This window comes from Haemaphysalis longicornis, unplaced genomic scaffold (assembly GCF_048455015.1).
Source record: "Haemaphysalis longicornis isolate Haplotype H1 unplaced genomic scaffold, Haemaphysalis longicornis Haplotype H1 scaffold_1, whole genome shotgun sequence".
In the NCBI taxonomy this organism is placed as follows: domain Eukaryota; kingdom Metazoa; phylum Arthropoda; class Arachnida; order Ixodida; family Ixodidae; genus Haemaphysalis; species Haemaphysalis longicornis.
The window spans coordinates 451,479,449-451,504,673 of record NW_027526203.1 but is presented as its reverse complement, the minus strand read 5'-3'; the positions used below and the strand labels follow the sequence as shown (position 1 = coordinate 451,504,673).

Here is a 25,225-nt window from a genome sequence, read left to right as displayed (position 1 = left end):
TGTAAATAAGTTTCAACTATCATCATCATAATAGTCACTAGAAGCACTGAACGTCAAGTCATTTCACGTCGGCTCGAGACGGTTTCGAGCCGCTCGTGGTCATTTGTTTACAACGGCGAAAACGCGGCATGTTTGCTACGCTGAGATTGGTGTGCGTCGTGCTCGTTCATAGCCCACAGGAGGCTGTGGCTCGTTTCTAACGGTGACAGGCCCTTACTAGCGCGCAAATTTTCTGTGTCCGTGCGAATACCGCAAAGTGCGTTTCAGCAATGTCGACAGTTTGCTGGTATTATATGCAAGGCAGGTGCCGCTTTGGCGACCGATGCCGTAATTTACACCCTCCAGATGACTATGACGAAGAAGAATACGTAGAACCGAGTAAGGCTTCAATTGTTTCAATTTTGTGCTTATACAGCGTTCATTTTTTTTCTTTCTAGCACGTTTTGCTCTTTTGGCGTGAAATAGCGCGAAAACAAGACGACAGAAAAGAGTACGCAGCGCTGCGTCTGTGTCGTCTTGTGTTGTCGCGCTGTTTCACGCCAAAATATGTACCAAATGGCGGCATTCGATCCGCCTCGTTTTGTATTTTATTCTTTTCAGGTCACTCAAGAAGTAGAAAGCACAGCACCTTTGATTTCAACGCCACACTCGAACAATGTATACGGGAGGAGCAACAGACCAGGCCATATCGGAATGAAAGCTACCAAAGAAGATACGCAGATACCTACGACGAGCGACAGACCAGGTCGTATCGGAATGACGGCTACCAAAGAAGATACGACGCAGATACTCACGGCGAGCGACAGACCAGGTCGTCGTATCGGAATGAAGGCTACCAGGGAAGATACGACGCAGATACTCAGTACTCGCCAGCGACGAATCGACGCGGCGACAGTAATTACTACAGCTATGAGCCACAGCACGGTAACCGGTTTCAGCTACATCGCGGCAACGCCGGTAGAGATGACACAGCGTCAAGGGTGGCGGCACAAAGATTCGACTTCAACAAGGCTCTGCAGGATGGCGCCAGAACCGGCAGTCGCAGGGGCTCTAGCGAGCTGTCCGTGTAAGCAAGCGTTCTATATGTCACATAGCAGCCTGTCATTGCCTGATGAAAAAAGAAAAAGGCTGTACTCTGGAGACGACAAAACAGTTTTAAATCTGGTGCCATTATGGGCATGGCAAATTGTTAGCCATGAATTAGCGAAATCGTTGCCTTGAGTAGGGGACAGTGCCCACAGAATGCAGCCCCTCTCGTCAAAATGTTTGGCTGTAACATTAGGCCTTGAGCATTTCGACACCTGGAGAGGAGTGGATGGGTAAGAGTAAAAATAAGGGGCCACATCCACAAAGCAGACTGATCATTACCAGCAGTGCTGCACATGTCAATGGGTTCACAAAGGCCTGGGCCCAACCATAAGGCACTACACTGTCTGCTTAGAGTAGCCTCTCAAGAGAACGGTACGTTTCTGGGCTTACTGACCTAATTGTTTTTGCTTGTTTCTTTTTTAGTGATGAGGTTACTGTTTTGTCCGATATGAAGTCGTGGGAGGAAGGTGGCCAGTGGCTGTTTACATCTTATGGGCCATTTGGAAATTCTGCGTCATATCCTGGCTTTCATGACATTTCAATGGAAGAACTGCGGTTGCAATTCTACTCTGCATTTCAAGCAGGAGCTGTTCAAGACCATGTAAGAAAGTCCATGTAATCGATGTAACCTCTTGTGACTTCCCGTAAAGCGGGGTTCATCATTGTTACTTTTCTTTTTTTCAGGTGAGCCAAGTGAAAACGGCCAGCCAGAATGTGTTGCAGAGCATCCATCTCTTGCTCTCAATGCCTCCAGATGTAAAAGAGTGCCTGGTAAGTAGCGTTGTATTTTAGGAACATTCCTGCTGCTTTTGGTAGCTGCCAACCTAGCTTTTGTGAATTTTCTGCAGTTCAAGGAAAACGAGCCTTTCAGACGCTTGAGGCAAACTGTCCCTTAGAATTTATTGGGAACATAGTTTTAAAGACCCTCTACTGATCATGTACAGGGTGTTGCATCACTAAATGAGCGTCCTTTAAAAAAATTTTCTGGTCAAACCACTGGTCTGTTTGTGCCCGAACTCTACATGAAGGTCGCATTTTGTGGTCTGTTTTGTTTAATGCCTAGAACAGAGGAGGCACTCGTGTTTATTCAGAAAATAAACTATTTTCGCCTATGGGAAAATGGCGGCCAATACGGACGTTAAGGGTAAACTTGGAATGGCAACGCCACCTGCTGCATGGGGAAAGAAACGCAATGGAGGTTCATGGGAGAGAGCCAATAGGGGCGGTAGAAGATCAGAAAACCTCTTTCATCGATAGTTTGTGATGGTCACATATAGTTACATGAGAGTTCATACGAATCATAATGAAATATTCCTACGCTTTATTGCTACCAGTACCTGTACAGTCGACTTTCAATAATTCGAAGTCGCTTAATTTTAATTTTCGGTTACATTGAAGTGATTCTGTGGTCTTGGCAATTTTACATGCATTTTTTAAGCACCAAAACACCCCCATGCTCTGCAATATGTCGGCGCCATGGCAACTGGCACAGTCGTAAAGCGGCAGGTCAGCTGAGACTCGCGCCAGTACACGCACCTCTCTGTTTTCAGGTCCTTAACCTTCTTTGTGGCACACAGCTCCATGTAAGCAGTCTGCGTGGTGGACGCTTCAGGCTTCAAATTTAGCGATAAGTCTCAACTGTCGGGGCAAACTGCTGTACGCTCGAACTTCCGATGAAAGTTGAGATTCTGAGCAAAATCAAAAAGGGAGACGTGTTGGACTAATGGCAATGTGCTTTCTGTTTAATTGGAAGTTCGGTTAGTTCGAAGTTTTTTGCAATCCCTGTGGACTCCATATCAAGGGGAGTCTACTGTAGACTGGTTTCGCTTTTTCTTTTGTTCCCCATTGGCTTTTGGATTGTCTGCTGTCAAGGTTACCCAGCTTTCTAAAATCAAACTCGTTAAGACATAATTCACTGCAGACGAACAGGCTGCCTTTTCACCTACCCGCCGATGTGGCTCAGTGGCTAAGGCGTTGTGCTGCTGAGCACGAGGTCGCGGGTTCAATTCACGGCCGTGGCGGCTGCTTTTCTGATGGAGGCGAAAAGCAAGAATGCCCGTGTGTATGAGATTACGGCACACGTTAAAGATCCCCAGGTGGTCAAAATTAACCCGGAGCCGTCCACTACGGCGCACCTCATCGCCTGCATTGTGTCGATGTGTTAAACCCTACAATCAATTAATCAATGCCTTTTCACCTGAAGTCAAAGGTCTCGCAATGGCACATCACAAGCACTGACGCGGACGTACACAATAGCTAAATGAGAACAAACTATGAAGAAGGAGTTGCGAGTCTGATTTTGGAAAGCTGGGCGGCCTGGCACAGCAGACGACAGACGATCCGAAAGCAGATTAAAAAAAATGTTTATTAAAATTGGTAACAATGAATTGTGGGAATATTTCATTATAATTTGTATGAACTCTTTTGTAACTATTTGTGACCGTCATAAACTATCGACAAAAGAGGTTTTCTGATCTTCTGCTGCCACATTTCGCTCCTTCCCATGAACCACTACTGTGCATTTCGTTCTGCATACGGCAGGTGGCGGCACCATTCCAAGTTCAGCATGAGCGTCCAAATTGGCCGACGTTTTTCTGTAGATTAAAATCGCATTTATTTATTTTCTAAATAAGCAGGTGAGTGCCACCTTCGTTCTTCGTGTTAAACAAAATAGATCACAAAATGCGACCTTCATATAAAGTTTGGGCATGAACGGAGCAGCGGTTTGACAGGGAAATTTTTTTAAATGTGCTCATTTATTTGTGTAATACCCTGCATATTGGAACTGTAATGTTGTGCGGAGGGGGAATAATGCATTCATCATCAAGCAATCGCGAGCTGCCTAAATACAGGCAGTTTGAGTCGCTGCACTGTGTGCGTTGATCACGCCCACACCAGCTCGCAAGTTTACCCCGATGTCTGTTCATCACTAGTATGTGCACACTTGTACTAATGTTTCCTATTTGACTGTTGAACAAGAGCGGGATAATGAAATACATGTAAGGGTTTACATTTGAAGACATTGATGGAAACAACTGTTATTGAGCCATGTTCTTTCATGAAATGTAGCACCTAAAATGTTCTGAAGCTTCTGTTGTTAAAGTTGGAGCTGCAAAATCATGAGATATTTTTTACCTGGCAAATAAAAAGGCCATTCACAGTATTCACAGCTATGTTGTTTACTCGTGCTCCGACAAAATGGGCGTTGCACTGCTGCACGGGGGCACAAAAAATGGCTCTCTCCCCCCTCTCTTCTTTTTGTTTCTTTTTGCTTTCAGAAAAATCTTCGCCAAGGTAGAACTACTGCAGTTCCTTCTGCGTCTTTTGGAGCAGGTAAAGCGCTCCGTCCATATATATTTCTTTCTCACTTTTTGAAATAGCGTTTAGTGTGTGTGTGTGTAGTGCTGCGGGTAGAGTGTCCAGTTTGTGTGTAGTTTTTCATGACAAATGGGTGCTGAAGAATGCTATTGTATCCCTTTCGCCATCCTCCTGCCATAATTTGGTGACAGTGGCCGTGATGACTCGCAGGTAAATCCAACAAGTGGCACTTAATGGATTGTGAGAATGTATTCCCACTGAAATTGTGCTTGACAAAACCAGGGTTTGTAATGGGTTAACAAAACATTTGAGTAGACAGCGTCTCATCACAAAGCAAATCAGTGTCGCATCACCTGCAGCCTACAAACCTTTGACGAGGAGTCTTGGCTCTTTTGTGCCTTGAAGGATATAATGAATGGCAACAGTTCAAAATATTCAAGAATAAAACCGAAGTGGGTGTCTGCAAAATTTTTATCCTAAGGGCAATCTATCTTCAGTATCAATGCTGAAGGACACCGAATTATTGTCTAAAAATTAACATAGAAATTTTTGAGAGTTGCAGCACAGGGAGATTAGGATGACAGGAATGAGTAAATAAAACAGGCTGACTACCAGCTCATTTTTATTGGAAATGACCAAGCAGACTTGCACAATCACTAGGCTGGGCACCACCAAATTAAAAAATTAATGCCCTTCCATTCTGTGAAGATAGATGACCTACAAGGCTGGACGCAGTCGACGGAGTGCACAAAACAAACTACGTTTGTTTGTAATTTGTGATTAAGCATACTTCCTAGCCATTTGGCTGAATGAAACTTGCGAAGACTCGAGCTTTATTCTAGCAAACAAACATGAAGCTGTCTGTTTTTCTCCCACGTTGTAGACATCTTACTTCTTACTGTCTGTAACACACAATCCAATCCACTCGTCCAGTGAAGACAACAGACTGGTCGCATTCAGCTGTTTGACATCCACGTGTAAGCCTCCAGCCCGCACAATGGATATATCATCAGTGAGGGCGTGAAACCTATATCTTCGCGTGCACCCCCCCCACCCCCCTCCTCCTCCTCCTCCACACGTGCACGCATAAACCAGCAATTGCTTATGTGCACGTGCTTGAACGTGAAAGACGCCGGAGTGGCGCCGAGTGAAGCGGCTCCACCGGAATGAAAACTAGGGGGCTTTGACCTATACTGCTTCGCAGTAAAAAGCCAAGGACAAGGCGTGATAGCAACATAGAACACTGAACCAGCAAAGCACAGCTAGAGCACTAAGCCAACTTCGCACTTGCCTGGAATATTGTGTCTATTGTTACTGTTTTTATTTCATTCTGTCATTCTCATCTCTTTGCGCTGCAACTCTCAAAAGTCATCGTTGACCTACTAGCCGAACAAACAGCAGGCATTCCTAATAAAGAAAGAGAAAGATTGAGGGACCTGCACTACATGAGTGTTTTTTTTTCAAGCAGTGCCCCCGCTGAGGTCTTAACTATGAAACGCAAGTTTTTCTGCAGCCTTGACCTCAGATCTTATAACCCCTCTTGCAGATGCCCATTTTGAAGGACGACACACACAAGCAGCTTGTGTATGTCAGATTGCCGAGTTGAAAATTTTTATTGGAGTCAATGTGGTTCTTAAGGTCAAGATGGCTGTGACTGCAGTAACTTTAGAATGTGTGTTTGCGTGTATGCATGCATAAAAATGTTTTTTGTAATGTAATCTGCATCAGAGCTTTCAGTAACTTGTAATCTCTATTAAATAGAGAATAAAGTATGTGTGTAAAAGAGGCAGAAACTAAGTTTCAGGCCAAAAAAGGAAGAAGGACTGACTTGCAGCTGGAGATTTGTGTGCATGGAAATGCCCTGCTATGGATAAAAAGAATACGTCAAGGAAACTGGTGCAGACAAAACCAATGAACTGCAGTACTGATGAAGGCAAACTCTTTGATGTGAATGTGATTGGTAGCTGGATAACAAACTGGTCAATGCTTTTTATTATTATTATTAAGGGCGGAAAAAATTTCCCCACATATTAGTTTTTGGGGCCGAACAAAATGTCTAATAATGCACAGAGACATTTCATTGATCAAAAAGGAAACTTAAGTCTCGGGGTAGGTGTTGATCACGCCACTAAACTTGAGAGCTTGCCTGTGTGAATGAAAGTAGTTTGTAGGGCACAAGTTCTTGAGCGTTGTCCGCGGGCTTCAATTTTTTTTACTTGCCTTGATTGAAGCCTTGTGGGGCATAGTGGGAGGGGTGCCCTTTTGCAGTGCATTTATTTGCGCACAGGCAGAAGCGGTGATGCAGGTGTGACCGCAGTTTTGTCTTTCTCATCGCAGTGTTAACCGGGGAAGCCTGCATTCCCATTTTGCTGTTAGACGGGAAACAGGACCCTTTCTGTTCCTTACGTTGTGAGGGGAATCAGTACTGACGCCAGGATTGATTGTTGATGGAGCAAAGTTGCTTTTATTTCATTCTTCATCTTCTCCGGTTCACAGGCCCCTCGCGTGACGCGTGAACCTGCGGCTTGATAGCATTCTTGTGTTTACCGACGGGCAGTTCGGGTTTTATTAATTGCAGTAATATCCCTTTGTTAACAACCACCTCTATCGGCATGCTTCTATATTCGTAGAGGATTTATTTAAAGGCTAGTAGCATTCTTTGGCCACTTTGCCCAGTTTAACTGGCCGGCATCTTCCTGTTTTCCTGTGGTAAAACATCAGTCTGACCTTTAAACCAGGGAGGGACTCAAGGGGAAATGAAGCAGTTAATGAACACAAATCTGTTGCACAACCGGAAGAATGTAATGGCATCTCACTGACAGCCACTAGCAACGTGACTGCCTGGATCCTTTGCTTCCAAGCACTAGTACACAGCTAACTGAAACCATTTGGCACAGCAGTATTGACCGTTTCTTGCAACCATTTGTAGCAGTGACAATTAGTGTGCAGGGCAAATTGTCCTTGAACTCCGTGATGAGCCGAGCTAGCTGCTGCCCCATGGTGCTCCTCTTGTGCCCCACTTTGTAGTACATAATTTCCAGTACTTGAGTGCGTTTGATACAGGTTTGCTAGAACTTTGTCTGCCAGAGCGGCAGCTACTCAAAGGCACCTACAATCAGTGGCTTCAGTTAATCAAAGCACAAGCTGTGTATACATTGTCTGCAGAGCACAGCTTCTGAATTTTGCTTTTGCTGATGTTCTTCGGGACCGTCCTATAAACACCATTCAGACTAGAAGATAACAAGCACAATCGTTCTGTAGTGGTATTCTGTGCATGTGCCTATTTTGCAGTCACGGGCACATTACCAATAAAAAGTAATGGTGTTACAGTTGCAGTTACCTGAGCCAGAATAGTAACTCCATTACTGTTACAGTTACTGAGTTTTGAAGAGTAACTTGTTATAGCTACAGTTAGTGTGAAAAGGTAACGTCGTTAATTTTTCGTTACTGTGTAAAACTAGGTAATAGATCACAAATCAAGTGACAGAGTTTATTTGATAGAGACGTACAAAGGCATTCAGCCATACTCGAAACTGCGCATGGTAAAACCCGAGACGAAGGGAACATGGAAGGGGGCACACTCAAGCCCAACACCAACAATTGTTGTGTATGCCTCATTTTGTTGCACCAACTTTTTTGTTGATGGACCCTTGGTGTCGGGAAATCTATTTGCAAAAATTATTGTAACTTGGGATGATCTGTTTCTCAAAGTTGGTATCCGTGAGCTTCCCTCTTTCGGAGCTCTAATTTCCAGTTTCTCGTTCTTTTTCTTCTTTTCGCTCGACTCATGACGAAAGAAAAGTTATAAGAAACCCCCTTAAAGACGGATCTCTGTCCTCGTTCTTCTGCAGGGAAAATAATCCTCGGAGCAACTACGTCTCCTAAACTGCGAGGAAACCGTGTTGTGGAAAAGTTAAAGGTGGAGAGGATATATGGGAAAGAAAATAGTAACAAAAAATGAGAAGCGCGAATTGTACCTCGGTTTTTAAGAAGTGTTGCTGGTGGATAAACTTTATAATAAAACAAAGTTACAAGTTACTGAAAAAAGTAACTAGTTACTGGTAATGCCTAACTAGTAACTAGTTACTGCCCAAGACTGCCATTTTGAAAGACTTTTGTTTGAGCAATACTGCAGTACATGCGCATGGTTCAGTATGAGTGCTGAAATTGTGGCACCTGCTGAAGCCAAGCTTCGCAGTGCTGTTTCAAATGAACACATTGTCCATGGCACAACTTATAGTGGATTGCCCCAACCTGTTATCAGGCATGTCCTCTGCGTGGTGAGATAAACGTGCACCTTTCTCTATTCTGAAGGCCTTGTCAGCCACTGTTTATTTTTTGGGAGTGCTGCACTTGATTAGGTCCATTTCACTGACACCGATTTTCAGCATTAATATTACGCAGTTCGCTTCCATTGCTCGACAGAATACCCTGGCTGAAATGTGAGTGGCCTGCGACGCGTGGAACACACTTCTGTTTGATCTCATTTATCGCGCTGACGGGATAGCATAAGAGCAGTGCGCAGCAAATGGATGTTAGCGTGACATCATTCCTTGGTAGGGAAAAGAAGTGACGTAGCCGTGTGCCTCCAACGCTTGTGAGAAGCTAGTGGCGTCACTTCACACGCGTGGCCCGGCGAGCAGTGACTGGGCCCTGGCGTGTTCAGGAACTGATGCACGTAGCCAGAGGTACAGGCATAACCACTGCCCAGAAAGGCACTCTTGCAAAAAATAAACTTCCACATGCTGCAAAGGAGCCGATAATATAGCCCAGAATCACAATAGAAGTCGCCATCAGGGCTTTTATTGAAAGCGGTCATCAAATTTCCACCGCAGTGGTAGGCCTAACGCCTACAGGCAGCTCAGCTACTCAGCTCCGGTGGCTGTGCGGTCGAAACAATGCCTCCACCGGCCTCTGCAGTGTTTTGTCCGCAAAAAGTGGTGAGGTGATACCGTGATTCAGTCATACGCGCCCTCTGGGCTGGAGGCGCGGGAAACTAAGAAACAGGCGATTTTCAGGTCGTTCTATGTAATTAATTATTGCGCGCTCAGGTATTTAAAGTGCTGTTTTGAGTTTGCCAGGTCATTAAGCAGCGATAAAAACAATAAAAAGGGAACAAAATTTTGGTGTCAGGTCTTTTTTAAATGGGGCATCAAGAACACAATGCAGGTATTGGTTGAGTTAACTTGGTTGCGTGCAAAGCACAAGATCATGCATAAGCCTAAAAAATTAGCAGTGGCTTAGCTCGGCTATGCCAGGATATACGTAGCGTGAGCTAAGGTTCAGCTGGTTATTCTTAGCTTCTCTGGTTGTCTAGGTTTAGCTTGATTATCATGCTTACTGCTGCTTCAGTGACACACACACGGTACACGCATTATGTGACGCATGTATATTTATCAAGCGACTCCGTCGCAGCGTCACCAATCTCCCCAGAGCTAAGCTGGTTACACAGGCGCACGAGCCATCGGTTTCACACCCGGCCACCCCTGGCATGATCGTCGAGTGGACCGGGCCGCCACGTGCAGAACGGAGGTCTGCGAAGATGCTGGGCGCGTGGGGTGTGTGAGGGACGCCGGGCAGCGAGCAAATTTCTGTGCGCCGTGTGACGTCACTGCTCCTCGCGCATGCGCAGCATGGCTCTCCAGGAGCCACGCGAAATTGCTAAACCTCGGCCAGTGTAGCTCACGCTACAAAAGTACCTGTTATGCGGTGCGAGGTAGATTCTCTTTGGCTGCAATACAGTACAGTAACAATTCTGTGCTGAACACCTTTATAAAAACTCATTGTATTGACAAGTTTGGAGACTATTGCAGGTATGTGTGTGGAAGTCAAGGTTTAACGGGGATGAAGGGTGTCAAAGGAGTGTGGGTTGATCTCACTTTTTTTTTTTTTACCTTAAAACAGAAGGGGGATTTTCATGTTGTTTTTGTGAGTTATAATGGCTGTAAGGTGCATAATAAACTGAAGATAAATACTATTCTTAATCCTTTGAGAAAAGTAAACACACGGAGAATGCATATATGTGGCTGGTAATGTTTCGTGGGTGGCGTAGCTGGTACGTTCTTTAAGACTATAGAAATCTACAATGAATTCATTGCTCTGTGTTGTTGTTGTAGTCCTTTATTTAATGGCTGTAAGGTGCATAATAAACTGAAGATAAATACTATTCTTAATCCTTTGAGAAAAGTAAACACACGGAGAATGCATATATGTGGCTGGTAATGTTTCGTGGGTGGCGTAGCTGGTACGTTCTTTAAGACTATAGAAATCTACAATGAATTCATTGCTCTGTGTTGTTGTTGTAGTCCTTTATTAATCAAGGGAAGGCCGTGCGACCAAAATAGGGGTAGGGGAAGAAGGGAAGGGAGGAGTAGCCCAGTTGAATAAATGATGCATCCATGAAGACCACACAGGAGTTCCCTTCAGACAGCGGAGGCCAGGCTGAGGTGAAGATATCTACCATTAGAGAATTTTCACGACCGGGGTAGACTCCAGTCTACACTAATCTTGAGAGACCACTCTCTACACCAAACAGCCCAAGGGACGTGATTAAAAATTATGGTCTTCAAATGGAGGGTCATCTTGTGAGGCATCGGGAGGCTTAGCATTGGCGAGGATAGGCCGGTACGGAGAAAATGCGGAGCAGCGCAAGATTAGGTGGACAAGCGTGGCGAATACGCTCATTCAGCAGTGGAGACAGTAAGGAGGTGGAAACCCCGTTAGGTAAATCCGTTTTCTAGTGATGTGGGGTGCGGGGGCTGCGTTGGCCCTAGCTTCGTTGACAAATATTTCCGCAGAGGCATATGCATACCTGCCAGGTTTTCCGAATTTTCCGGGAGACTCCCGAATTTTCATGGTTTTGTACGATTGTACGACCGAAACAAAAATCTCCCGAAAACGCACCCGTCTTTGGCCAAATCTTTTTCCCAGTGTGGCCACAATGTGAGGGAGCTATACCTGACAATACAACGTGACACCAATTGGCATCGTTATCAGTGAAGTGCTTAAAAAACGTAGTCGGCCATGTGTGGATGGTGAACCTGTTCGACCCATTGTTAGTGTACTGTTTATAGAAACGCAGCGCCGCCGCTTTCATTTACACACGAGCACGGCCGTTCTGGACGGCGGTTCTGAAGATTTAGCAAGTCTCCAGTGGTGTAGCTTGTTGTTAGCTTAGATCAGTTCCTGCTGTTTTGTATTGCACTTGCAGTACTATTTCCAGGACTTTCTGAAAAGGGCGGTGTCAGCCACGTCGAACATTTGAGTGGTCTAGCTTCTTGGTAGTTTGTACGAAGAAACAGTTCATTTCCTGCTATGTGTTAAGCAAATAAAAAAATGTGTGTAAAGTTACCCATTCTGTTGTAGCTACTACCCCCCCCCCCCCCCCCCCCTCCCCCCAGTAAGATCTCCCTAATGCCATCCCGGCAAGCCTGGCAGGTATGCATATGGGTAACGGACAAAAGACGACACTTCCATGCATTGCGTGCTTGATAAAGTTGAAGGCGATGGCAGGGGTGGGGTGACGTTTGGTCACCCAGATGAGGGGTACTATCAAAGCTCTGGAGTGCTGCATCATGTGCAGCCTGGCTACCCCCATCCGGATCCGTGTGACCCGGCACCCATGCCAAACAGGTCCCATTATCGGTCAGAATGGTGGTCATATGTTGGATTTGGTACACAGTTGTATTATTGGTGAAGGGCTTGTGCAGCTCTTGGAGGGCTTGGTGAGTGTCTGGGAGAATGCATGGAGGTGACGGGTTTTTCAAACGTACCCACACCACTTCTCAGCCATCTCAAGTGAAATTAGCCTGAGTTCTGAGAGCAGCAAGAGATCATGGCGCTTCTAGTGTTATCAATGTTCTGTTGTGGGGTGTGAATGTACAAATCATGCTGCTGCCACTTCCCATTCTTGGGCAGGCCCTGTTGGCCGAGCGGATCAGGCGGTCCCCGTGGTTCGTGCAGCGCCACAGCCTCAGCAGCACCTGCAGGTGGCAGCTCCTGCGCAACACGGTGCGGGTGCCCAGGGAGGGAAGCGGGCCAGGCCGGTCTACACTTCCCTGGAGAGACTGACAGCTGCAGAGCGAGCACAGTTTTCAGCTGAGCATTTCACCTTGGGCGAAATACCCACACGACCACCACCGATGGAGCTATGCGGCCTGCACTGACTGTACGAGGAGGGCTGCATTTTGAGTGGCCTGCTTGCTGTGATGCAATTAAAATTTGTGCAAAAGTTGATGCTCGTTTTTCCTGTGCTTTGGCATAATCTAATGCTGCTGGCCAAGGTTGAAAAGTTGCGGTCAAATATTGCTGCTCACTGAGGTTGCATTTGGCTGTCATGCAGTGTGCCCCTTGATGATTTCTGATGCATTTTCATGTTGATGTGATGTTGTAGAATGGCTCTGATCTGTGCGAGTTGGTACATATTCGAACGGGAATCGACTTGAACTTAGACAAACACCAACAAGACGACAAGAAATACAGGACATGCTGCTGGTGCTGTATTCATGTTTGTCTAAATTCAAGCTGGTTCCCAACTGTGTTGACGATTCCTGGGGCAATTTTTATCCTCATTATGAGCCATTTTCCCGCTTGTGTAACTGTGTGAGCCAGGAGTTCCAATATGGTGGGCAAGCGGTCAACTTCGCTTCATAGCTGCATTCAGAACCCTGTTGTCACTGCTGGCGCGCCGCACTGAGTGCATGCAATGTCCTCTACTGGTGTCTGCACACCCACCCGGCCTGCGAACGGCAGATGTAACAAATTCAGCATGACAATCAAGTGGGCTGCACAGCACCTCCGTAAGACCCCATGTACATCATAAAGCACTATACTGCAAGCTCCCTTTGTTCACAGTTATGCACTAATACATTGCAGGAAGAACATTTTTTCACAGGAGACAAAAAGTCTGGTTTGAAAGGGACCCAGAAAAGCCTTTTGTAAAAGTTACAAAACACCTTTATTGTCGCGTAGTACCAATATAGCAATGCAATGCCGTTGGAATTATTGATCTGCATTCAGTATTAGCTGCGCCAGAAGCAATTAAGTGCACCTCTCCCCCCTTGCCGATCGATTCCTCCTTCCTCTCTGCTTCTTTTAAAGCAGCTGGAAACACTGGGAATAGCCATGTGACATCGCGACGCTCGACTTCCGTTCTCCGCTAGCTACATTCCTGCGCCTAGGCACGCGTCAATCGCTGCAGACCCGCCTTTGCCTCGGGATCGCGCAGGAAGGAGGAAGAGCAACCGGAAGCCAATGGCAGTGACGTTGCCGGCGACCGACGATCGGCCGAATCAGGGGGGCGCCTCGCTGTTGCGTCAGCCGCGGTCGGCTCGCTGTGGCGGCGCGCTCATCGGCTGAGAAAGGCAATCTTCAAAAATTGTTTGCAAATTATCCGTAGAACGTATGGGGCTCACACTTGGCTCAAAAATCCCCCGTTATGTGTTCTACCACCTGAATGCATTTGATTGCCACCTTCACAAAGCTTTTCTGGGTCCCTTTAACGTATGAAGGCCCCAGCTTGTTTTATTAAACATCTGCATATGACCCCATGTACCCGTAGCTGAGTTCCTTTACAGTAAAGTCTGCTCCACTAGTATATAGAAATGCTCTGCCACGAAGACTTGTTTCCAGGGGGCAAATAAGGAGTCTCGCATGAAAGCATCGTGGTCCAGCCCTTTTTTATTAAATACCTTTATAAGACTCCATGCATCACTGCATTTTGCTCTACATCTACCGTTTTAGGTTTGACTTCACTACAACACGCAAATTATTGGTTGGGTGCAATGCAGGTGGTCCTTAGAGACGGTGACATTTTATTACAGCGCGGCTATTCCAATCATAGTGCAGCTACTGCGCGCTGCACAGGTGACCGCCAACAAGTGCACTGCATTATGCAGTGTCGGGGGGGAGCGACACTGCACATGGTGAGGAGGGAGGGAAAGAGGTGGTGGTGGAGAGGGGTATGGAGCGGGCTGTAACCATTTTCTCTCTGCAGATGGCCATGCTTCACTGTGCAACACACAATGTGGGAAAGCCAGCTGATAAAATAAGCACCAAGCTTGCACCAAACTTCTTAAAATTGGCTTCACCTCCAAGCACAGGTGCATTGTTGGGAAGACATTTTTTCAGGAGCAACAGAAGTCGTTAATCAAAATATGATGGCAGCCTTCTTTTAATCTCGTACGAATTTTTTGCAAACGCTGAAAATTGTTGGCCTGCAATCAGTCTGTCACCAGAGGCAACGTGCTGGATCCTAGCCATAGACACCTTTGCTCTAGAATACGCAGGCCCTAGGGCCCATTATTAACAGCATTTTCTTATTCGGCAAAAGTCTTGCCAAGCATTACAGATGGGTTTCCCCATTGGCCATTTCTCTAGTATGCTTCAGTAGGCAGCTTGCAGAAAACAAACTTATGTAAAAGTCTTCATAAAATTTATCTATGGAATAAAACAAAGTTACTTCTTACACAGCAAACTGGAAACATGGTGAAAGGGGCTACTTCAAAGTAGTTTTGGCAGCCCACGTTCGCGACTGCCATGCAAAATCGGAGTTCTATTCCACTCCTTGGTGCATATAATTTCCGCTGGAGACCTGCCACACAGGCAAGACGCAACTGAAATTAAGCATCTACCTTTTCCTTAAAAGCCTAAGAAAATGCAGGTGTAGTCTGCGCTCACAGTAGTTACAATAACGTGAGCAAAAACTATGGACTCACATACGCACATTTAAGGTGCAAGTTATTAAATATTTCTTTCATGAGTGGCTATTCACTAACTATATTTTGCCACCATTCCAGTGAAATAATTGCAGCCATTTTCTGCAAACATACTCCTTGTGTGAAAATGCATGGAGCGGCAACAGAAGAGAATTCAGAAGCGTAGTCTTTTTTTCTTCTGTTTTTATTGTTTCTATTTCAACAGAAATGGAGGAGGCCAACTCAAACATACAAAGGGCAGTTTACAGAAAGTAGTGTCGGCAAATGCAGCACATACAATAAAAACCTAATTTACTACTTGAACAGACCTAAACGCACATTTCATCTGCATAAATAAAAGCATCGCAGAGAAATAATGAACATATGATATATATACATATACGCAAATGAAACTCGTACACAACGAATGTAGCGCTACGCATAAAATTTAACTCTGGGTACAGCATGCAATGGTGGTTGCGTATACCAATGTTGCATTAACATCTGTTGCATTCATTTTGCTCTGCCATATGCTTGTAGACACAATACAAAAACAAGTATTGAGGTATAACCTCTGGCTTAACATTAAAAAAAAATTGCATGCGACATGACCGCAAGTCATATTTTTTTGTGTGCACTGTAAGGTTTCCGGGAATAATACAGCATCCCTGCAGTGGATGAAGACACGTTCAACATTTTGCATTTTTTTACACAAAATATTCATCACCCCACAGCGAAAATAAACCTTTCTCTAACATCCACGTTATAACAGAAAGGCATCACTGTTTAGTTTAAAAAAGGACATTTTTGCACTTTCCAATACTTTCCATTTCTTTTTCCCCTTCGAAGCACCTGTTGCCCGTAGCCAGCTTTATACATTGATTTGGGAAACAAACAAAAATGCCATGAAGACAACATACAGTTTTAGTTTCTTTTGAAAGAACTAGCTTTTGGCAACTCATTCAGCTTCATTCCAGCCATGAAAAATGTTTCCTTCATCTAAAAAATTTAAAGAATCGTCGAAAATGCTACACAACATCAGCACTGACACAATAGAATCTGTGTGGTTATAACTCCATGTTAGCATGCTCAAACGGAACTGCAGGCACCACTACAATCGGACAGTCATGTTTTGGCAGTGGCTTCAGTTAGCGACCACTAATCGCACAAAAAAAGACGCTGCAATGTCGTAAAGAACCAGCCAGAAAATGGCTAAGGAGGAGCCACTTCATCAGTTTTTCCCTATCACCTAGATTACATGTTTGGGGCAGTGTGACTTGGATCTCGAACTTCAAATTCATGGAAAGAGTCTGAAACACCAAAACGTACGGCAACTTTGCTTGTCAAGCGACATACGAGACAAGAAAACAAGCTCAGCAGCAATCTATTTCCTTTATGTTTAAAAACCATGTCATCTGCAGTCTTTTGACGAGTTGGCTAACTATGTGCTGTTTCCTTATGCTCGCTAGTTGACACGATTTTAATTATTAGAGTACAGTCCAAATGCGCTACAACGAACTCCGCTTCAACGAAATATATTTCGTGGAAGTGGAAATATTTCCGATTCCCCGTCAGCTAGCCATAGAAGTCAATGCAACCAAGTCCTAGCCACAACGAGCCATTTGTCTGGCTTGTTTTCGCTTCAGCGAAATGTTCGCTTGGTGGAACTGGGTTGAAACATTTATTTCACAATAAAATTGAAATCGCACGAATGTGCCGTGCTGGTGCTGCGCCGTCATGGCACATTGGTCGTGCATACGTTGTGAACAGCTGTCATTGCCGTTTTCTTACTACCATTCTTCACAGAGAAAAGCAAAAATCGTGTTTGCGTGTTTAGTCGTGAGCCCGCGTCATCCTATCTTATTCACAAATGCTCGCTCATGATAAATTCAAGTGCGCGCGGCTTGCCTAACGAGGTCAGATGCCGTAGTGCCCAGTCAGAGGATAAGATAGCGGGCGCAGCTTCTGCCACAAGCAAGGGGGGCTTCCGACAGGCTAGCTGCTATCTGCAAGTAACCAGCTCGGTAGATATGCCTTGTTGTACAACAATTTTTGAGACATTCACTTCCCCCACCCCCGGTAAAGTGCTCTTAATGTGCGGATCAAAAAAACAGATAGCCACTGGTTCGTTTGTTATCCGAATAAACACGACGTAATTGCATGAAACTCCCTTTTTCTGAACATTGCATTATGCGGCCAACATTGCGGATACTATACGGGCTATTTCTCTTGCCCTTTCGTGGTGCCTTGGAGCAGATTTCGCCTGGACGAATTTATGCTTCAACGAAATTTTTCGAACGTCCTGTCAATTTCGTTGCAGCGGAATTCGACAATTTTCCCTCCTTGCAGGCAGTGGTTAAAGGGGCCATGCAGACAAAATACAAGTTTGTTTTATTCGAAAGATTTCGTGTTTTGTGGTGCTCCTAGCGCTTGTCGGGAAGCAAACGATGCTTTATTCACAGACAAATTGATCAATTTAAGTTACAATTTCGATTCTCCCGCAAATCGTGTGTTTTCGCGACGTCTCCAATGATGTCATATGTGCTAGCTGGGGAGCCTTGTTTACCGTTAGTCAACATTGATGGCACCACCATACCGCAGTCAGACGTTTTCTGCCTTTGGTGTTGACGGTATTTGTACCTGGCTTGTTTCTTAATAGTTTTGTGAAACATGGTGTTCACTCGACAAATATGGTCGCGTAAGACACCGTCGCTTACTCCAATCGGCCAGTGTTGTCCGAGGCAACCTCGAAGTGCCGCGCAGCTAAAACAGCATAGTAGTGTGTGAAGTACCAACAGCAGTACGTAATGGTTCTTCTATGTTTACTTGCCCTTTCGTAACTTTCATTGTTTACCCCATAGTTCGTACTGCTATAACAAGAATTTGCCCTGAATGTAAGCGCAAATACCTCGTTCAGCAAGCTTATACGCCCTGCTAATTGAGTTTGCTTTTGCCGGCCTCAGCCAAACGCAGAGCTGTCACGTTTGGCATCATAGGTTCTGTTGCGGGAAATGAGCTAGTGGGTCACATAATCATTCCCTTTTTTTTCTAATCATTTAGCTTATTTGGGTGAAGTTTATGTTAAAAGTGGGGTCAGACGATTCTAACAAGGCAATCTTTTGAATGAACCAAACGTGTTTTCTCTGCATGGCTGCTTTAAAGAACAGGGGAGGGGGAAGAGGGGTGCTTAGACCTAAATTAAACTTCCTGGCCTGAAAAAGAAGGGGGGGGTGGGGGGAGTTCCAAAAAGTCGGGAACAACACGGTTCATAGCTTCTTTTAGCCGTTTTTTTTTCTTATTTTTTTATTTAAGAATTGTCCGGGCTAGCTGTTCACAATTGTTAGGTGCCAGCAGTTGAACATATATAACGAAGGAAGCGCATTGTGTCCCGAATCCTCCTTTTACCCCCCAACTATGTTCACCAGCAGTGCTTGAAATGTGCCTGCGACAAGAATGAGGTACAAACTGCCACTCATGGAAGGTGGAAAATTCATTTATTTACAGAAATCTCACACGCCAGGTGGGCTGGACGACAACTTTAGATAGTGGTGAAAAACCCACAAACATGACTTCTCAAACAATAGTGAATGACAAAAACTAACAGCAGACAAGGTAGTGCATGAGATCACATAAAGCAATGAACGTGTGTTTTTGCGAAAGGAAAATATTAAGCAATATGACAATGCATATGGCAATGCAGTTTAAAACAATGTTCCGGAAACACAAAGTCTGCAATTCTCATGTGATAAATTTGGGGTCACAGATGTTGATATCACAAACATAATTGCACTGGGCAAGGCACACACCAAATTCAAAAAACTGTTGCATGGAAGGTAGTGCAGAAGTTGTGTGGAAGTTGTGTGCAGAGTGGCAGAAAAGCCACATGCCCAGTCGGGCGACTTTGTCCTCCCATCCTTTTCCCTTTACTTTGGCGCACGTTAATTAGAGATCCTCGGGTGGTCAAAATTAATCCAGGGCTGTCCGCTAGGGTGCACCCACCATCAATGCCGTCTACATCTCACAGGTGCACAGTGCCAAGGACCTAGAAGTCCTCGATGCTGTGCACTTGCAAGATGTACACAGCTGCATATTTGACCTCAGACAGCCCTTCCTGCTTGCGAAGGCGACAGGTGGGGTGGCTGGAGCCAGGCGGTGCAGTGGACGACTGTCGGTGCGCAGGTGCTGGAACAGGCGCCGTGGCACGTGGTGAGGCTGCCTGCGGGGCCCTTGTCCCCGTGAGCAGAACTGGTGGATGCCGGTGGGCTCGGAGGAAGCCCCCAGCTCAGCTTCCGGGAACACCACATAGGACTGGGATAAAAAGCCCCGCTGTGGCAGGACTGCACCAAGCCGCATGCCCTGCGGGGCAGTGGACCAGATAATAGGGCCCAGCGTCTCCAGCACCTCTACCCCGTTCCGCGTGCCACGACCAGCCACCCCGGACGTCTGAAACAAAAACAGATGCGCCGCGCTGAGACAAGTTCAGGATGGCTCTAACACGACAGCACGGCAGGCATTCAGAGAAAAGGGAACACAGCAGTAGAGGTCATGAGGCCATTTTGCGAAGGAAGGGCAAAGGCTGATCAGTGCGCATGCTACCTGCATCCTGCCCACCTGCAAAGGCACCAGTCACCAGAAGCACAGATCGCTACCACCTAAGAGGACCAATGCACAGGCAGGGAAAAAAAAAAAAACTCAGTGAAGGCTCAAATGACACACTGCATCTTATACTGGTCACTTGTTGGTGGCCGCATTGATCAGTTTTACCATTAGTTGGCAACACAGCGCAATATTAGAGTTTCGATTTAATTGGCGGCAGAAGAGAGAACACCACGAGATGTTTATGACCGCCGCCACATTATCTACAAATATGAAATTGTCATGGTTTACCTTCCTAGGATATACAGGCCAAACACACCAATCATCCACAAGTTTTTAATTATCCAAAGAATTTTGCCCCAAGTTTTCCAGTGAGTCACCATAGCCAGTGTCTCCCCAAACACACTGTCAGGTGTAAGGCAGCTGAAAGATTTGGGAGCAGTTTTAGGAACAGAAAAACTGATTTTGGAGCAGTAGAACTGGTCTTAAAACAACTTTAATTTTCAAGTAAATTCTGTGAAACTTGTCAGTCTTGCTGCTTTTTTCTCTGCTGATTGCAAATATGCCATTTATTTTTCAGCTGGTCAATTAGTTCCCAAGATAATTGGAGATAATTAGCCATTTTTGGTCAAACAATTAGCCATGAAGAACGAGTTCAAAACGGCACGAGTTGCGCTTCCCGCTTTTGCACGGGCTTAGGCACTACACGCCGCTCCAAAGAAGCAAGGTTACTTACCCCCATATTAACAAACGCAATTTCAGTGTCACTTCTGCCTTTTGACACTTTTTGGTGCCTTAACGCGTTACAAGAACCCAACTTATCCTGAAAGGGTGGCCTTTTTGCAAACTTGATGCTCTTTACTGCACTCGATCAAGATTGTTGAAAGGGTGCTAGCTGGGATACTGTACCAGGTGGCAACATTCTTCTTTCTCGCCAGGAGACGCGGCATTTAAAATTGTGTGCTTTTCTTGAAAAGACACAACTTTCGTGTTCTAGCCCCAGGACTCATCACCAACGAACTGATACCACAGATCGAAGTGGAGATGTGCGACTAAACACCGACAGGACGGCCTAGCACCTCAAAACTTAAGTCTGCAACCGAAACCGCACTCTCACGTGGAAACACAAGGTGGTTAGTGGTGCGGGCGGGGAAAAAAAAAAAAAAAAAGTGGTGGGTATACTCTTGCTAGCTGGTGCGGTGTCACGCTACACAAGCAAAACCAGTAGCGACTGCTACGTTAGCCACGGGATGGTGCTAGCGCTCCGTTCATCATATTCGTCATTAACAACATGACGAATTTCGGGTTTAGGCGATTCCAGATGTTTTCATTGCTGCTGGCTCCTTCTGGTAGTGCTAGTATTCGCTAAACTAGTTCATTTCTCCGGTCGATTTTTGAGTAAAAGTGCAAAAAGTGACTGATCAGCTTGCAGACTTCGTTACATCAAGGTGAACCACCGCGACGTTCGTTACATACAGGTCGAATGGGGTCTTCAGTGGGGGTAGCAATGGGGAATTGAAAAACTTAATTAAATCCAGGAATTCGTTATATAGAGGCCCATTACATCCAGGTTTAACAGTACAGTCAATCAACAATTCCAACAAGCTTCAGCTGACGGCAGCGTGGTCACTCCTCAAGTTGTCTTCGCACAGCCAGCTGGAAAAAAACTCATTAACTTAATACTGCGAGAAATCGACAGATTTTTAGAGGTCTAAGAAGAAAAAATTTTTTCTGTGCTAAACGTACTGGTTACGCACATATTGCAGTGACATAAAATGCAGATGATTCAATGCCCTTTGCAATCACACCAGTTTTAATAATGTTTCCATAAATCATAATTGCAAAAAAAGTTATCAAATTCAAAATTTTTGTCCAGGCATTGAGAATAGAAAAATGGAAGTTGTGTATAACAAACCACCAGTAGTAGAAAAAAATTTAGAATATACGTTTTGTACGAAAACACTTCAAGAATCGGTCCTAGAAAAAAAATAAAAAGATGCGTGGAACAATGTCAGATATAGAAGAAAATGCTCGCACACATGGTGCCTGCACCTTGTGGTGAAGCCCAACTTCTATTCTAAATTTCACAATTTTGTATGGTTGTTTGGTTTGACATTATTAAAGGCACCAATTAGTCTACATGCGATGTAAAAACCCCTTGTCAATGATTACGGCTAGCACGAGATTCAAGGCAAGCAAGCAATGCAAAGAAATCCACTTGCAGTAGAAAACCAAACTTCGTGGTAGAAAATTGTTGACATTCTAATCGTCACTTATCTGTTTATCATTTTCGGGCTAATTATGGTACCCCTACTTGCAGGAATAACGTGCGATGCACCAGTATCATGGCCAGCACGGTTTCACCAAGCAGCTGTGGCGCTACGAAGACAGTTCACCACTATGAGCCACCTACATTGCAGCGCTACCTAACATTTTCGAAAAGAAGCAGTATCAATACCTGGGTGCACCGAAGACAGCAGATGAAGGGTTAACAGCGCAACAAGGGAAAGGACCCACAGGGATGGGCCTTCCCCTTTGTCTTGTTGCACTGTTAAGCCACAAAGAGCACCCAGGGACCAGACACGCTGATGGCAGACATTGCAGGTGGACACGGTCTGGTTTGGGGGGTGGGCCACCATGTTCTTGCAGGGCACGGCACTCTGGCTGGCACACCTCAAGGAGTGCTCAGGCAGCAGGCGGGTCACCGGCAGCAGCATCGCACCTACCAAGCCCAGGACCTGCAAGGACCATGGCGACAGTCCCCATCGTATCGTCCTGTTCCTTGTGACATCGTTTTAAACAGCCTCAAGCACGAGGCGGTTAAAGACACAAAAAACCCAAATTCCGCACGCAAAGTGCTGACAAAAGGCACTGCGTGTGCGCTGTGCCAAAGAAGGCCTATGAATTAAGGAAGGCGACCTGACGTTGTGTAACCCTTTCAACGCGGATTGAAAATGGGCAGTAGAAAGAAAGATAATAGAGAGTGCTCGTATAGCGTATGGGCGTTACCGTACATGCTGATTGATTGATTGATTAATTGTAGGGTTTAACGCGCCGACGCAACACAGGCGATGAGGCGCGCCGTAGTGGAGGGCTCCGGATTAATTTCGACCACCTGGGGATCTTTAACGTGCGCCGAAATCTCGTACACACGGGCGTTTTTGCTTTTCGCCTCCATCAGAAAAGCGGCCGCCGCAGCCGGGAATCGAACCCGCGACCTCGTGCTCAGCAGCGCAACGCCTTAGCCACTGAGCCACCGCGGCGGGTTTACCGCACATGCAATATAAGCAAATAGCAGCACGCAGCAGTGCGATGCGTGAAAGTTTTAGAAAAAGGGAACTTGCAGGCTTTGCAAACGTTTGTCAACTATGGTGGCTTCGTCTGCGAGAGAAAAGGCAAAGCACGTTGCGTGTGGCTACAGCTCTAGACGCTCGTGCACAGCGCACGTGCTGAACTGTTTCTTTGATGCCACCTGTATGTGTGCGCAAATCATTGGATACTTCGATGGTGTCTTAAAAGGATTTGCGCTTAACACCACTGTGAAAAGGTTCACGTCGTCGTCTGGCGAAAAGCAAAGGCACTGCGTTTTCTCCGCTCCCGACAACATGTTGCCCTTTGAAGCGGGTCTCGCTCTCTGTGCTTTTGCGAGCGGCAGGCAAGTGCCTCAGCGTACACTCGCTAGTTTGCAGAAATAGCGTACGTATCGCGAACGCATGGTAAGCGCAAAAGTAATGTAGCGTACTGCACAGGTGCAGTACAGCAACATAAGGAAAGAACGTACGCTACTTCTTAACGTAGTCCTCTGTACGAAAAAAACTTTCTATAGAGTTTTCGCATAGCGGCTAGAGTACGCTAACGCTACGGCGGCGGGTTACCGGGACCCAACTGCGCATGCGCGTGTGCGGAGAGCGAGGACGCCGCCCGTCAGCTGAACGAATGCGCGGGCATAGGGGACAGTCCCGGCAGAATGAATGCGCACGTACCCAGTCGGATCCCAGCACCTGCCGCCGTAGCGTTATAACGCTAGCCGCTTTGCTAAAGCTCTAATACCGATAATACACTGCCGAAACCCCTCCATACTTGTCGCCTTGCTTGCTTCTGGCCATCGAGAGCGAGCGAGGTGACAAGTGCTGTTCGCTTCGCCGCATGCGACAAGACCACGTGCGCTTTTCGAACTCCGCGGTGCGACGCTCGTAGCAGCTCACTGCGGACATTTTCTGCAAAGTAACGGTACGCTTTCTAGAAGGGGGAAAAAAACTACAAACGCAGGCAAGAATAGCTTCAGCCAAAGCTGCAGAAGGCGTTCGCTGGAGTCTAGAGAGAGCAGACGGGCCGAAAATTGGCACGACAAAATGATGTGTCACACACCAATAATCTAGCCACGGAACAAGTTGCAAGAAGTCATCACACGACTTACTGCAAGCGAGCCGGTGGCTTACAGCCTGTAATTGGAAGCACGCTGCCGCAACACTTTCAACAGAATATTTTGCAATGACCAACTGTTGAAAACGCTCAAATGTCACAACAAAGCTCATCAAATTGGTGCACAAGGAAAATGCGGTGCTTTGTTTTATGAACCTAATGCATTGAACACTGGATTACAATGGATTGTGCTCGGCAACTGAAATACCTTGCAGGCGTGGACCACGAGTCTTCATGGTTAAACTGCGGGCCTTCGGCAGTAGCTCATACCTCCAGCACACAACCCAGGGTTCGCTTGATAATGACACTGTCACAGTCACACTAACCCGCAACCAGCACAAGCACGGCAAACCAAATTTATAGCCCAAACATCGACTGGCGTACACCTAGTGGCAGTTATTGAAACCTCCCACATGCGTAATACCAGAAACGCCGGCTTGGCTGAATTTATAGCTTGATATTTCAACCTATTAACTAAAGCAAAAAATATAAATTAAAAATATAAATATTTGACTCTAAAGCGGAGGGTAACTATAGTCTATGACAAATGGTTTCGGATAACTAAAGTGGAAAGTTGGGCGGTTCCGGGCAAGCAGTTTCAGTTTCATATTACCCGTAAAGAGTGTCCAATGGAGTGTCTTCCCAGCGAAGACTACCAAAGAGGCTAGGTACATTGCGCTTTACATGTTTGAATGGAGACCTTCTGGAGTGAGGAGGAAATAATTTTATTGGGTCCCATAGAGCTAATAATATTGGGTCCAACGGGGAGGCCTTTTCAGGCCTGTGGCGCCCAGGACGACGGCCAAGAGGTCTAGGCTCCTGGCGGCATCTTCGTCCCTTCGGACGGCCCATTGTTGCACGTCAGTGTTGTAAAGCAAAGCGTTACTACTTTCGTCCAGTGGTTTCGCGGAGGATGCACGTTAACCTTTTGACTGAAGACACACCCCCGGCAACACATCCCTCAAAGCGAATCGCGTGATTCAACGGGCCCACTGTCGGTGCTGCGCACAGGCCCCGTTTTAAGTCGTTCTGCTCACGTAGTGGCGGCCGCCGCGACAGGAGAGGCCGCTCAGCTGATTGGCAGCCGACCAAACCCGAAGCCTCCC

General features: G+C 46.0%; 1 protein-coding gene across 1 annotated transcript; it reads left to right on the top strand.

Moving 5' to 3' along the window:
• The first annotated feature begins 59 nt into the window (after positions 1-59).
• Positions 60-12,642, top strand: LOC144156023 (uncharacterized). Its single transcript, XM_077687786.1, has 6 exons — positions 60-378; positions 601-1,066; positions 1,513-1,690; positions 1,774-1,860; positions 4,368-4,422; positions 12,325-12,642. The coding sequence occupies exons 1-6, from the start codon at positions 270-272 to the stop codon at positions 12,570-12,572; spliced, it is 1,143 nt and encodes a 380-aa protein (XP_077543912.1). The 5' UTR covers positions 60-269; the 3' UTR covers positions 12,573-12,642.
• Positions 12,643-25,225: the final 12,583 nt, after the last annotated feature.

What these genes read in the sequence shown, in the direction of transcription:
- LOC144156023 (XM_077687786.1), top strand. Translation starts at nt 270, where the DNA reads ATGTCGACAGTTTGCTGGTATTATATGCAAGGCAGGTGCCGCTTTGGC. An exon ending in AGAAGAATACGTAGAACCGA is followed by an intron (nt 379 to 600) that starts GTAAGGCTTCAA and finishes TATTCTTTTCAG; the next exon opens with GTCACTCAAGAAGTAGAAAG. An exon ending in TTCTGCGTCTTTTGGAGCAG is followed by an intron (nt 4,423 to 12,324) that starts GTAAAGCGCTCC and finishes ATTCTTGGGCAG; the next exon opens with GCCCTGTTGGCCGAGCGGAT.